Source organism: Tupaia chinensis, unplaced genomic scaffold (assembly GCF_000334495.1).
Source record: "Tupaia chinensis unplaced genomic scaffold, TupChi_1.0 Scaffold000272_1, whole genome shotgun sequence".
In the NCBI taxonomy this organism is placed as follows: Eukaryota; Metazoa; Chordata; class Mammalia; order Scandentia; family Tupaiidae; genus Tupaia; species Tupaia belangeri.
The window spans coordinates 2,444,416-2,458,596 of record NW_006159754.1 but is presented as its reverse complement, the minus strand read 5'-3'; the positions used below and the strand labels follow the sequence as shown (position 1 = coordinate 2,458,596).

Below are 14,181 nucleotides of genomic sequence, written 5' to 3'. Positions count from 1 at the left end.
TAAATACAACAAGGGGGACTTTTTAGAAACAGTGCCCTGTGCAACGACGTATTTCCAATTCCATCTCAGAACTAAATTCCGGTGCACTTCCAGGATGATGAGCACACGGGTTTGCAAGCCACGAGAGTTTCCCAGTGGTTCTTTAACCTCGCACATAAAGAGACAAACCTTGTGGCCATACCTCTTCTGCTTTTGTCTGTCTCTCTCCTTTTTGGAAGAAGAACCCAGGTGCTGCCCCTTCTCCAGCTCCTCCCCAGCAGCCTTCAGCACCCTTCCTTGCACCGAAGTGGGCAGCCTGGCAATGAGGGGGGCCACCAACCACACTCCCCTGCGTTCAGAGGAACTAAAATCAGAAACAGGTGTTACATTCAGGAAGCACCATTTTCTCTGCTCTCGTGCCTAGAACAGAAACTCTAAAGCAAAACATTGGTGCCCAAGGTACACAGAGGACTCTAAAATTTTCCTTTTGTTTCTGTACTATCCTTCCTCTTGCCAAACATCACCTATCTGCATGGAATTTCCAACCACGCTTATAGAAACTGCTAAAAGGCATCGCTCTGGCAGGAGGTTGTCATGGAGAAAGTATTCTTAAACATTTTTTTCTATGACTCTGGTTTTTCAGTTCACAATCCTTTTGTCCAACGAAACAATAACACCTTTCAGTCATAATTGCAATATGAAACATTATGTTTCAGCATACTAATAAATACCCTTTTATTGGTAAGTTTTAAAATTCACTAGTTACACTGTACATGAAAAAAAGGATTTAAGGGTCACATTAAGGTTTCATGTGACTTCTGTTTTAATTCTGAACACAAATTACCATGATATATTTGTGCACAACTGCCAATTAATAAAGAAGGCAGAAAAAAAGGTTTCTATACAATGAAATGCCATGGGCAGAGTAGCCTAGGGGACACCGGAGACGAGAATCAAACCTGAGCTAATCTGCGGTTCCAAGGAGTCTGGGCCTACTCAGCCAAACATTTTAAATGTTCAGACATGACCCATCCTGGCTTTACTCCTTAACTTATTAAATAATGATAATTGCCGTTTATAAGTAATTATTCTCTACGCATTCCTACGGCAAATGCAATTTACCTTTATATATATACATACATATATATACAGGTATATACATATTTTTATTTATATAATATACACATGTATATTATATAAATAAAAATCAGGCTAGCGCAATAATACATAGAAGAAATACCTTAGAAATGTCTTTATTCCGTTCTGTCTTGTGCTACCCGTATCAGCGTTTCCGATACCATTTGGGTTGAAGAAGCTCATGCCGGAATTGGAGGAGTTGCTGTTCAGGTCGGCGGACTGCTGGAACACTTCTATCGTTGCCTTCGCGATGTTGTCCAGTAAGTTGTTCATTTCGGCCACAGAACCAGAACCCTAGAGTCAGACGTATGAACGCTAGCACAGACATGGGTTCCTTTATCTCCAAACAACATGTTTCTGTTTCTCAGAAGGTTTTATATACATTGAGAGTTTCAGGAGATACTCACAGGGTCCTTCAAGCACTGCTTGATCATTAACTGGAGTTCCAACCAGGATTGTCTCAGCGTCCACTGTTCGAGATTCTGGGGAAAAGGAGAAATATGAAAACATCAAAAACATTCAACATGAACTGAACTATAATAATTCCTCATAGTTTTCATTCTCTCAAGAGAGAACAGAATAATCATGCACAATAAAGGAATTTCTATGGGCTAAAAGGTTTCTAAACCTGTCACATACATTCGCTGTACAGATAAATGAGATGCACAGTGACATTAAAGCACTCTGTCTGGCCCAGCTGCGGTGTGCAGGCATTGGTGTGCACTTCTAGAGCCATGTGGGAGGCCTGGGTTCAGATCCTGGGTTGTTCCGAACACGCTGGGTGCATCCATGGAGCACCAATGATTCCAGCTGGCAGGAAGGAGTGGGAATCCAGACATGGCAAGGCCCCATCAACGGTGTCTATATCTGTCTGTCTGTCTCTCTCCCTCATAAAAGAAATAAATTCAAAAACACACACACACAAAAAAAAGTCCTTGACTCAGTCAGACAATGAAAATAAGCATTTTTCCTTCTCAGAATCTCTTTATTAAACCAACACTATTTCAAAATGATTTCCATATTTTTTTTCCTTTTTTTTGGGAGAGGTTTTCGCTATAGGGCACGTGCACTTGCCAGACAGACAGAGAGACATAGAGACAGAAAGCGAGAAAACAGCCCCCAGGGGACATGGTCATGCCACAATCCCTTCTCCTCCATTCTCCTCTCGGGATCTTGGGCACACACGCACACGCACCCGGCGTGAGTTTTAAGCCACCAGGTCCGGGACGCGAACCGCGGTTGACTACGTGGGAGTCCAGCAACATAGCCATTACGCTAACTGCTGGTTCCCAAAATGATTTCCATATTTCTTGAATAATATATTTAAGATAGCCCCTCCCTAAAACTTCTCCTGTAAATACAGGATGGACTTATAATCATCGGATAAATACAGATATTTTATCTAATTTGCAGCATGCAGATACTGAACAATAAAGTGTAGCAATTCCACAGAAAAAAAAACCTGGGGGAATAAAATTAGATTTGATTGAACTCAAGAATTAGTGGGCAATGACCAAAAAAAAAGATAACTTCTCTTTTACTTTGGAGAGTTTTTTTGCTATAGGGTGCAGGCGCTCACCAGAAAAACAGAGACAGACAGAGAGACAGAAAGCGAAAAATCACCCCCCAGGGGGAATGGCCATGCTGCAACCCCATCTCCTCCATTCTCTTCTTGGGATCTTGGGCATGCATGCACACGTGCCTGGCAAGAGTTTAAACCACCAGGTCCGGGATTCAAACCGCGGTCGACTATATGGGAGTCCAGTGACATAGCCATTCTGCCAACTGCTGGTCCCAAAATGATAACTTCTTAAAACCATAAAGAATGTGTCAAATGGCAGGAACGTTCTCTATGGGAAATACCACTCACCTGCAGAATGCGCTTAATATGCTGCCTTTGCAGGTTATCCCCCTCCGTGCATTCTTTAATGCCGTGTGGATAACAGATGAGCTGCAGTAATTTCTGCGCTTGCATATTCGAGAGCACAGGGTCCAATATAAGTTCCTTGTCTGTACACAACCTTTCAGGTTCTTTCAAGCAGTGTTCTCCTACCCATTCCTAAAAATAATAGAGAGTTAGATTGACAGGCACTGACTTTCTGTAAATGTGTATTATAAGCATTCATGAGGATGTTCATGAAAAAATAAGTTCATGAAAAATGAGTATTATGAAAATACTATGCATGAGTTTCAAACCAAAATAAACTTGGATTTTAATTCCATTTCTCCCCTATCTTTTTCAAGTACCACTGTATATACTAAGTTCACAGTGCACAATGGAAGAGAAAGGTGAAAGGAGTTTTCCAAAATAAAAAAAGTAGGTGGGAAGGGTTTTAAAACAAAATTTCTAGCATTTTTACTTGTTAAAAAGATAAAGTAGACCTTGATTAAAGAAAAAAATTTAAGGAAGATATGCAAAGAAATAAAAGATAAAAAAAGCAAAGAAAGAAAAGAAAACATAGCTTTGTTTCAACTGGAAAATGGAGACTTGCTCTTGGTTCTATCTTATAATTTTTTTTATAACTTGCTATACAATAACTCTATGTTATACATGTACTTTTTCATTTCTACAGAATATACTGACCTATATTTCACTAAATAGAACATAGTATAACACACATTTAGAAAATAATCTTCCTTTTTGATACTATTACGAATAACATTACTATTGTAAATAAATATTTGTTCATATCTATTTTCGATACGATTATTTTCTTATGATAATTTTATAAGTGCAATTGCAGGGTCTAAAGCTATACAAAAAGCTTAAGGCTATAGATGCATAAAGCAAACTGTCCTCTGGAGAATAACTACCATTTAAACTCTTATCTCCTTTTCTTTGCTGCTTTTTCAAAGGCAGATTAGTGTGTTCAATAATATAAGAAATCACAACAGTAGCAGCATCTGATTTTCAAGCCAGTTCTGCTTCAGGTGAAGTCTGTTTCTTAACCACCACACCAGAGGGCCAATGCTCACTGCCCACTAAAATCAAACACGAAGCTTTTCACAATTCCTCAATTAGGCAGCACATCAGACCAATGAAATTAATCTCAAGTGGTGGGACCCAGAGATCAGTAACGTTTTCTAGCCATCAGAATGTTTAAAACTGCACCAGATGATTCCCATGTACAGTCATGGCAGGAAGCCCTGCAAATGTTGAAATACCCGTGTGACTATTTAGCTAACTTCAACCATCATTACGATCCACCCATAAAATACGAAAATATAACCCTGTCAATATTATTACTTCTACAGCAAAGTAGAAAAGGAGGAATATTTATATCACCTTTTTCTTTTTCTTTTTAGTTCTTTTGCTATAAGGCACATGTGCTTATCAGAGACAAAAAGACAGAGATAGAGATAAAATGAGTAATCACACCCCCATAGGGGATGTCCACACTGCAGTCCCTCCTCCCCCAGTCTCCTCTTGGGATTTTGGGCACACACGCACACATGCCTGGCATATTTTTTAAGTAGCTAGGTTTGGGATAAGGATGGCACAGTCGGCCATGTGAAGTCCAGCATGCCACCTGTTGGGCCACTTCTGTTTTCTTTAATAAAAGAAATTTTCTTAAAAGAAAATGATAATCCAGAAGGTAATGAAATTGTTCACCTGGAACAGGGGTTGGGACAGGGTAGAAAGAATATGGCGGAGGATTTATCTCCTTATACTCTAAATATACTACTCTTAGGAAAGAGAAAACAAAGTAATCTAAATTGAATGAGAGCAAAACAAATACTCAAGTCTCTTTCAAAGAAAGAACACTTACTCAGGAGAGAAAACTTGAACTAACTTTTGAACACAACATTTTAAACTCTTAGGGAAAAATGAACTGAACTCAAGTCTTCGACTTCTTGTAGTTGGTTTGTTTTCCCGGTGGTAGCTGTGACGTCGAGAAAACTATTTCAGATGTTCTACTTAATTAATAATTAAATGAGCTGATGTTATTAGAACCATTTCTTACAGTAAAAGAAATACTAATACAGAAAGGGAAAAAGTAAACAACTTCATGCAGTTGGCGTGGAACTAGAAGTATCACTGTGAGCTCATAATTGTACACACGTGTATATAGCTGCATTTTTGTTTTTAAATTTCTGGATGGCACCTGTGCTGGCCTGAGAGAGGGAGAGATGAAGAGAGGGAGAAAAGGAGAGGGAGAAGGAGAAAGGGGGAGGAAGAGGGAGAGAGAGAGATACTCCTCACTAGAGTGTGGTTATACTGTAATCCCTCCTCCTGTTTCCCTATCCTGTCAGGATTTAGGGCATGCTTGCACATGGGCCAGGCATGATTTTCAGGCTACAGAGGTTGGAATTCAAACTGTGATTGGTCATGTGACATCCACTTCCCTTAACCCCTATTGATGGGGCTAGCCTGGATGCACTTTTTTTCTCTTAACTCTGTTTGCTGAAAGACCTAGACACAATGATAGACCACAGCAATGTGCACACATGGTATCTAGACCTTGGTTTCTAAGTTCCATTCTCTACTGAAACAGAATGAACATTCTGTGGAGGAATGGGTGATTCCAGGTCTAGGGCAGGAAAAGTTCAAGATGAGGCAGAAAGTTAAAAAAAAAAAAAAAAGTTAAAAAAGAAAAAACAAACAAAACAAAACAAAACAAACACCAAGATGGAAGCATTATCAGATGGCACAAGAGTCAGAATAAAGAAATTCCCACTGGACAAGTAGGGGACAATGTGGACATAGAGATATCTAAAGACAGCATGCAATAATCCACATGGAGAAATCCTGAAACTGTACAATGGAGATACCTTGATCAAAATTAATTCCACCAGTAGGATGCAAACAGACATCATGTGCCTTTAGATGCGATTCCCAGAAAGAGAACAATGTGACTTTTGTAGTACTATGGCCAGGAATGCATGATCGAAAACTGACCTACAGGAAACCTTAGACAAATCTGACATTATCGGGACAATGGACGCATTTGGACCGATAAATGAGAAAAAATTACTGTACCAATGCTAAACTTTCAGATTTTTAATGACCATATTTTAGTTATGTCATAAAAACTGAAGTATTCAAAAGTAAAGAATAAAATATACATCTACTCTCAATAGTTTAGAAAACAAACAACGGGGCTGGCAGGTGGTGTGGTGGTTAAGGGCGTTGGACACCCCTTTGGCCGACCACAATTCAAGTCCTAGGCCTAGCGGGTTGCTCTCACTTTCTTTCTCTTTGTCTCTCTCTCAGTCTATCCTTCTCAGGTCAAATATAAATAAACAAACTAACAAAGTTTAATAAAATAATTCTTTAAAAAAATAGAAAGAAAACAAGTAGGTACATGCGCCATATTCACACACACAAACAGAATTATAAATCACATGTGGCAAAATGTGAAAAACTTGTGTATGTAAGGCTACCTTGGAGTTCTTTACAATCTTTGCCACTTTTTAGCAATTTTGAAAATACTTCAGAATAAATATAGCAAGTAAAAAAGGACCGTCATGAACAAGTGCCTACTGGAGTGATAGCTCTCTCTAAAAGAGTAGTTAGTTACAGGCTCCACGTAAAAGACCAGTTAAACCGGAAGAATACCTGTTGGCAGATCGTCCTCAGTACGTATCTAGCGTATTCTCTTAAATTGGCCGTTTCTATGGAAATGCTTTTCCCGCAAGATTTTGAATGCTGGGAGGCCGTCCAGATATCGTCGCCATTCCCGTCACGGCGGATGCCTCTCATGGTGAAGTCATCATTTTTTAAAGAGCTGACACTGTTATTGCCAATTTTGGCATCTCCTAAATAACAGAATCACAAAAGGAAAAAAAAAAAATCACAGACATTCAAAGTAGGGTCAACTCTTTGAGAAGCACGTGAGGCTAGCTTTGAGGGTGTAGAATCCGTGAATGGCATTACGGCACAGTCAGCTCTTCGGCAACGAGGAGGAGGGTAGGATAAATGCAAGAACTCAGAGCAGTCTCTATCACCCATGGTGCAGAAGCAACTTCAAGTCTCATTCCTTATTCTGTTTATGAAATTAAATACATTTCCACCAACCTTGGAAAGGCCAAGATGAATAACACTTAATCACAGAACATCGATTTCACCAATATTTCAAGCACAATATATGCAAATTTGTTTGACTTAAGAGACAGGGGGAAAAAAAATGGGTTACTCACCCTTCTAGATGTCCCTTTTCCATTTCTTCTCTTACAATGACTTATATTTCTATCCATAGGTCAAGAGAAAATTTTGCCTTAGCCCACCTTACTATCAACTTCTTGACAAGAGAGATTTATTTCCCTGGGGATGGAAAAGGGCAATGGATACTAAGGAAGCCCTGAAAACTAGGGCATTCATTGAAAACCCCATGTCTGTCACCTTTCTCTCTGTAACATTCAGATGAGAAAACCTCACCTGCTCAGTCTCTGATAAAGTCAGTGACCTGAAACTCAGGAAAGTGTTCCCCTCATAACCAAGTTCTGGGGAAAGACTGAGCAGAACGTTTTAATAACTAGAAAAAAGAAATCTTCTCCAGCCATGAAAGACAAATGACTGCCATATTTTAAGCGTGGAAGTGTCATATAACTTGGTACTAAGGACTGCTAAATGACAGCAGAGCCTTCAAACGTTTGCCTGTTTACCCACAGGATCAGAGTAAGCCCCGGCAAGAGAATTTCTTGGAACCTACAAATGAGATGAGACCTTCCCTGACTGCAGTCACTGAGCAAAAAACCAAGACCAGGTCAGTGCAAAAAGCCTTTTAAAGCCCACAGGTCAATGAAGAAAACGTTTTGATTCTGCTGGGAAAAAAATTGAAAAATCAAAATGTCTCAGTGACTATTTAGCTATAAAATCTTAAAGGGGGGGGGAGGAATAAACGATACATTTCTTTTTTTGTTTTTTAATGGTCAGGAGGTGCATGCACTGGCAAAAGAGACAGAAAGAGAACTCTTCCCCCCCACACACAATGGGGTAGGTCATGCTATAACCCTTTCTCCTCCATTTCTCCATTCTGTTGGTCTTTTGGACATGCACACATGCTAGGCATGCCCTTCAAGCTGCAGGGATTGGGATTCAAACTGTGGTTGGATACAAACTGCAGTTAGCCATGTGGACTCTGGCACCCATAACTATGAGGCTACGGGGCCAGTCCAACAATATACTTCAATTCATCGATATAACATACATTTCTCATTAAAGTACAAAGAATATAAACCTCGCTTTATCCATAGGAGTTTATTTAATTAAATAGAGCTCTTCAGGAAATAAAGGAAACACCAAATTCTGTAAGTACCAAAATTTAGTGTGCTTTCTCTACCCTAGGAGTACATGAACAACTATTTGTATCACTCAAGTTAAATTACTATGAAAATTTGAGACCAAATTCACAGTCCCATTTCCCTAGCTCAAAATATAATATATCCTGGTACCTAAGAATTAAGAAGCCATTGATCAGAACATGGTAAAGTAGATAAACTATAATTTCTATTAAAACAAAAACAAAGAAACAAATACTTCTGCCAGTTCCAGACAAGAAGATCCTTATTTAATTTAGATGTTGAGAAGGTCCGGGACTGTACCAGACCCTTCTACAATTGTACAGACAATACAACACATTGAGTGTTCAGGACCTGCCTGGCCCAGGGCTGTGCTGACCATTCAACAAGTCTGATTCTGACTTCTCAAACCCGGAGAGCCCTTCCAATTACTTACATATCTTAAGAGAAAAGACAAATCTTTCTTATTTTAGAGTGATTTTTGCTACAGGGCATGTGAACTCACCAGAGATAGAGACAGAGAGATACAAATCAAGACATCATCCCCTGGGCAGATGGACACCCTGCAATCTCTTCTCCTCCATTCTCCCCTCAGAACTTTGGGCACACACACACACACAGGCACCCAGCATGAGTTTCAAGCTGCCTAGTCCAGGACTCAAACCACGGTCAACTACGTGCGAGTCCAGTGACGTAACCATTACACCATCTGCTGGTTACAAGAGGTAAACAAATCTTCCTTGGGACCAAGTCAGACCTACAGATAAAGGAGCCAGTGTCCAGCTAGCATTCACCTTTGTTTCTGCCATTAAAATATACTATCTGTTGATGACGATGTGTATAGTATTCTCAACTGGGCTAGACTGAGGTGTATATCATACTGGGCAAAGTCTCTTTACAATCTAAATGATGTATACCGATTAAATGTATAAATAATAATAATAATGATAAAGAAAAAATATCTTTCATGTATGTACTCACATGCCCAACATTAGTTTATTACAAATCTACTCTTTACTACTTTCTCCAATAAATATTAGAAATATTACAGGAAAAATGCCAGTGTCTGCTTTCATGGTTGCTCCATTTATTTATCAGTAGAATTAACTAGCCAATTTCCTTTCAAACTTGATCAGACCAGAGAAATCCTATGGACTGAAAAGAGCACATAAGGGTTGCCCCTGTGGCCTAATAGCTAAAGGAGATGGATCTCACATGGCTGATCATGCAGTCCAAATCTGAGCCCAGTGTCTTGAAAACACACCAAATGCAACTGTGTGTGTCCAGAATCCTGACAGGATGGAGAAATGGAGGACAAAGGATTGAGGCATAACGACATCCCATAGGGAGGATGGGGTGCATTCTCTCTCTCTCTCTCTCTCTCTCTCTCTCTCTCTCTGGTAAGGGTGTTTACCACCACCACCACTACCAAGAACAACAAAGGCAAAAGAAATGAGCAATGAGCACTTCTTGTTGGTCCTGTAATATTCCAAGCTTCTAAGCTCAGAGGAAAGGCTATGGCCCTGGAAAGTGGCTCAACCTGCCCTTTTCTTTAGTATAAAATTCATGAACATGTCAAAAGAAAAAATATAAATATATTCCTTTTCTGGGTATGCTTTTCATAGATTGTTTTATGAAAACACTGTTATCTTTCCTTGAAATCAACAAATAACATCTCTCAAGCAGGACAGGGTTATAATATCCTCAAATGTGTTCTTTAAGACTCTTCTAAAGCAATTCCTATTTACAGAGTAATCTGTTCTAATAAAAGGGAGCTCTCTCAGAAAATCGCACATTACCATTACTTAGGCCAAGTCAAAAGAAGGTATCCAGAGCAGAAAAGCAGCGGTCTGAATCTAGAAAATCCTTTACGATGTTAGAACTAAAATGTCTAAGGTAGTATGACGTAAGTGAACATAAGAGGCTATGCTATCTAGGACAGTGTATACAAATAAGGACGTAAAGAGTATCTCGGACAGTATGAATACAATGAAAAAATCACTGTAATAAATAATACTGATTTATCAACAACCTAAGAGGTCTTCAAAAAGAAATATGGAAAATGCCTATTATAGCAAAATACGTGTGGATTTCAAAAACATGTTGCATCAAAGTAAACTTACATTTTGCAACCAGCAGTTAGCGTAATGACTATGTCGCTGGACTCCCACGTAGTCGACCGCGGTTTGAGTCCTGGACCTGGTGGCTTAAACTCATGCCGGGCGCATGTGCGTGCATGCCCAAGATCCCGAGAGGAGAATGGAGGAGAAGGGATTGCAGCGTGGCCATCCCTCCTGGGGGGTGATTTCTCGCTTTCTGTCTCTATGTCTCTCTCTGTCTGTCTGGTGAGCACACGTGCCCTATAGCAAAAACCTCTCCAAAATAAATAAATAAACAAACTTACATTTTAATTTCATTTTCTACCAATATTTTGAGGTCCCTTTGTATCATTGTGATTGCAATTATCACCTGATTCAGGAACAAACTAAGAAGATATAACCTTTGCTCAGGGTTACAAAAGAAGCAGATACACTAAGAATAAAATCCAGGTTTTCTAATGTTCTACACCTAGAATATAACCTGACTGAGATTTAAACCTTTAGTTAAAACACCAAATCATTTCCTGTCCATCACAAAATATGCTTTCTGCCAACCAAGGAAGGGAAAAACATCTGGGGGTACTTAGGATATATTACATCAGAATGACAGACATAAGAATATTAAAGTACCACAAAAAGTATTGTATTTAAATTCTCTCAGAATCACTATAGGTAAAGAACAGAATCTCAGATGGTCTGACTGCATTTGGACTTAGGAAAAACCAACTCATTTGTCTAGACCAAATAAATGAATACACAGAAAGCATGTGTTCAGTCATATGAATTAAATTTAAAAACAAATACAAATGATTTTGCCTCTGTTTCTGGTGATGAACCACGAAGCTTAGGGCCAGGATACTCTTACCAAGCATCATGATTGCTTTTAAGACAGCGAACACGGCGCCCACTTCAATGCTGTTGTGAGCAGCGGCTAGGAGATGTCTATCACAGGATGATCTTATTCCGGGGAAAGGTTTGCCTAGGAAAACAACACACACCTTTAACAGGCTCATCACCATCATTACCGATCTTCTGTAATCACGTACAGTCAGCAGGGCCTTTCATTGTTGGACTGTGGGTGCTAAGTTGCTGTTACCTTGCTTTAATTGATGCTTCGTGGGTTCACTAAGAAACCCTGCCAGGATCCCTCACTTCCCCTTTCCTTTTTAATTATGAAAACAATGGTTTTGCTCCCCAGAGAAATACGACCACAGGTTAGTAGGACTTTCCTACACTTGTGCTGGCTCACACACAGACAAATACATGCCTATGTGGAAATGACCTTTAGAAACCAACTTCACTCACACCTCTGGAAGGCTAACCTTATTCTTTTGACTTTGGTATAAGAATGAATGAGTCACCATTGCCCTGAGCTACTCTGGTGTAGCTTAGGACTGACATATACGGTATGTTAAGAGGTTCACGCTACCCACCAGCATGGCGTGGCTTCAGAGGAGAGGTATTTTTATTGTTTATCAGCTCCTGATTTGCATTTCTCAATCTATCATGATGTTACACAAGTTAGAGGTGCTGACAGCTCTTTCAATGAATGGCATCCTCTCACTCCCTCAACACCTCATGAAAATCAGGAAGGAAATTACAAAACGAACAGCTAGGTCACTCTGGGACCTGTAGCTCTGATTAGAAACATAATCAGAGAGTTTTCAGCTGTCACTCACCTGTTGCTTGAGGTAAGAAGCAGGCCTGCGGAGCTCGGAAGAGATGAAGCAGGAGTCGACAAGTCATTCTTGCGCCAGGCTCAGCATCAGCGTCTCCACAAGCTAGGGAGGAGGGATTTGAAAAGCACATTTTCTAATCTACTCGGGAAGAAGCCCTTCAGATTTTGCATCAAGCTGTTTCCTGTAATTTAAACAAATCCCCTTTATGGTAAGAAAGTGAGGCTATCCTTTTCTGAGAAACATGAATGCTTCCTTAAAAGCAGGTCATCCAATAGCAGCTTTCAACCTTCCCCAGGGGATCCGTATTTCTTTGAGCAGAACAACTTTTACGGTTCTGCCACCTCTACCTTGATGCCACACCGCATCCCAGCGTACGTACCCTCGGATCCTCCTCTCCCTTGCTTTAATAGTTTGACACCACTCCACCAAGACCACAACCAAGTAACACACGCCGCTCCCGGGTGGCGCCTTACCTGCCGCGAGGAGGGAGGGGAGAGCTACGTGCTGCACGACGTCCTCCAGGGAGAAACACTGTCGTGCTATCAGGATAGCAATGAAAGTAGCTAGTGAATCATGGAATGAAAGGTCACTCACCTTCAAGAAAAACATTGACAGGTTTTAATACCTAACCCCCTTTTAAGTAACATCTAAGATCAATATCTAAGAGAATGTAGGCAATACCAATAAGATTGCAAATCCCACTGTGAACCAATAGAGGAAAACAGCAACTTACCAGGTTATTATCCCCTATGTCTACTTTGTAAGACCAAAAAAAAAAAAAAAATCTACCCACATCCCAATGCTATAAGAAAACATTGTGCTTTAATTGTGACCATGAAAAAAAAAAGGCAAAATCAAGAAATCACTAAAAGATGTAGTACAATCAAAACCTTTTCAGCAGAATACAGTATGTCATTTATGGGTAAGACCATTTGAAAGCAAGGGAAGACAAGGAGGTCCCAAACCTAGCTGAAAAACAAGCCTCACTGATGTTCTGAAATTCCTTCTAGTGACAATTAATACAGACTCTGAAATTTTTTATTTATTTATTTATTTATTAGATTTGGCAATAGGGCGTCTGCACTTGCTGGAGAGCAACAGAGGGAAGAGGTCAAAAATCACCCTCCAGGAGGGGTGGCCATGTTGTAATCCCCTCTCCTTCAGTCTCCTCTTGCAATTTTCGGGCATGTATGCACATGCACCAAGTGTGATTTTTCAAGCTGCCAGGTCTAGGACTAGAACCATGGTCAGCCATGTGGGAGACCAGTGCCTTCACCACTACACCATTTGCTAGCCCCTAATTAAAACAGTTTTTAAAACAACTCTGAAAATTTCTGACTCCTAAATTTAAAAATTCAAGCACAGTGAAATCTCTGCCTTTAGGGATCTCACAAAACATTGAGAAAATAATAAGAAAAAAAAAACATTACAACAGCAACCTTGGTGCTGATTCATACTATAGGCCAGGGACTATTGTTAGCAACTTAAAAGTCATCTCATTTGATAGCACAACAGGGTGAAGGTCATACTATTATTATTAATCCCAATGTTAGAGATGAGGGATTGAAGCAGAAGGTCAAGTATAACAAAACATAGCCAAGAGGTTAAGGAACTATAACAAAGGTAAAAACTGGGATCTTTTTATGTCTGGAGAGGCAGGCCACAGTTATGAATTACATGGATATAAAATCTTAACAGGTACCCACAGAATGGAGATACTGAGATAGGATTGTTCACCCAGTCCTGAGAGAGCAGAACCAGGGAGGTAACTCTTTAAGTGAGAGGTAGCTTTTCAAATGTAAAAAGCTCTTCTATGCATAAGACGTTCTTACAAAAAACACCGATTACTCCAAGGAGTGTCAACACACAAAAATAGACAAAGACTCGGGATAGATTTTTAAGAAATTTGCACATCCCAGTTGCAACATATTACACCATGTATGTGATACAGACAGAGGGGCATCTCTTCACTTTGCTAACACAGTTTCTAAGGCAGACTGAATACCTTTGCAGCCAGACCGGAACATCCCTATGTAGCACAACAC

The 14,181-nt window shown here is 39.9% G+C and overlaps 2 protein-coding genes across 3 annotated transcripts in view; one reads left to right on the top strand and one right to left on the bottom strand.

Annotated features, from left to right (window-relative positions):
• Window positions 1-14,181, bottom strand: part of MED12L (mediator complex subunit 12L) — a 393,053-nt gene that overhangs the window by 57,586 nt on the left and 321,286 nt on the right. Inside the window, exons 23-30 of the mRNA XM_027772371.1 lie at window positions 12,610-12,730; window positions 12,137-12,238; window positions 11,323-11,436; window positions 6,677-6,876; window positions 2,987-3,175; window positions 1,524-1,598; window positions 1,220-1,410; window positions 182-343 (exon numbers count right to left, since the gene is read on the bottom strand). Of these exons, the coding sequence (XP_027628172.1) occupies window positions 182-343; window positions 1,220-1,410; window positions 1,524-1,598; window positions 2,987-3,175; window positions 6,677-6,876; window positions 11,323-11,436; window positions 12,137-12,238; window positions 12,610-12,730 (1,154 nt within the window). The remainder of the gene's footprint in view (window positions 1-181; window positions 344-1,219; window positions 1,411-1,523; window positions 1,599-2,986; window positions 3,176-6,676; window positions 6,877-11,322; window positions 11,437-12,136; window positions 12,239-12,609; window positions 12,731-14,181) is intronic.
• P2RY12 (purinergic receptor P2Y12) overlaps window positions 1-14,181 on the top strand; it is a 52,946-nt gene that overhangs the window by 11,610 nt on the left and 27,155 nt on the right. The window contains exons 1-2 of one of the 2 annotated variants that reach the window (XM_014588287.2): window positions 1,278-1,376; window positions 7,729-7,823. The gene's annotated coding sequence lies outside the window, so the exon portion shown is untranslated. Of the gene's footprint in view, window positions 1-1,265; window positions 1,377-7,728; window positions 7,824-14,181 lie in introns of those variants that run through there. The other variant, XM_027772369.1, reaches the window with a different exon arrangement.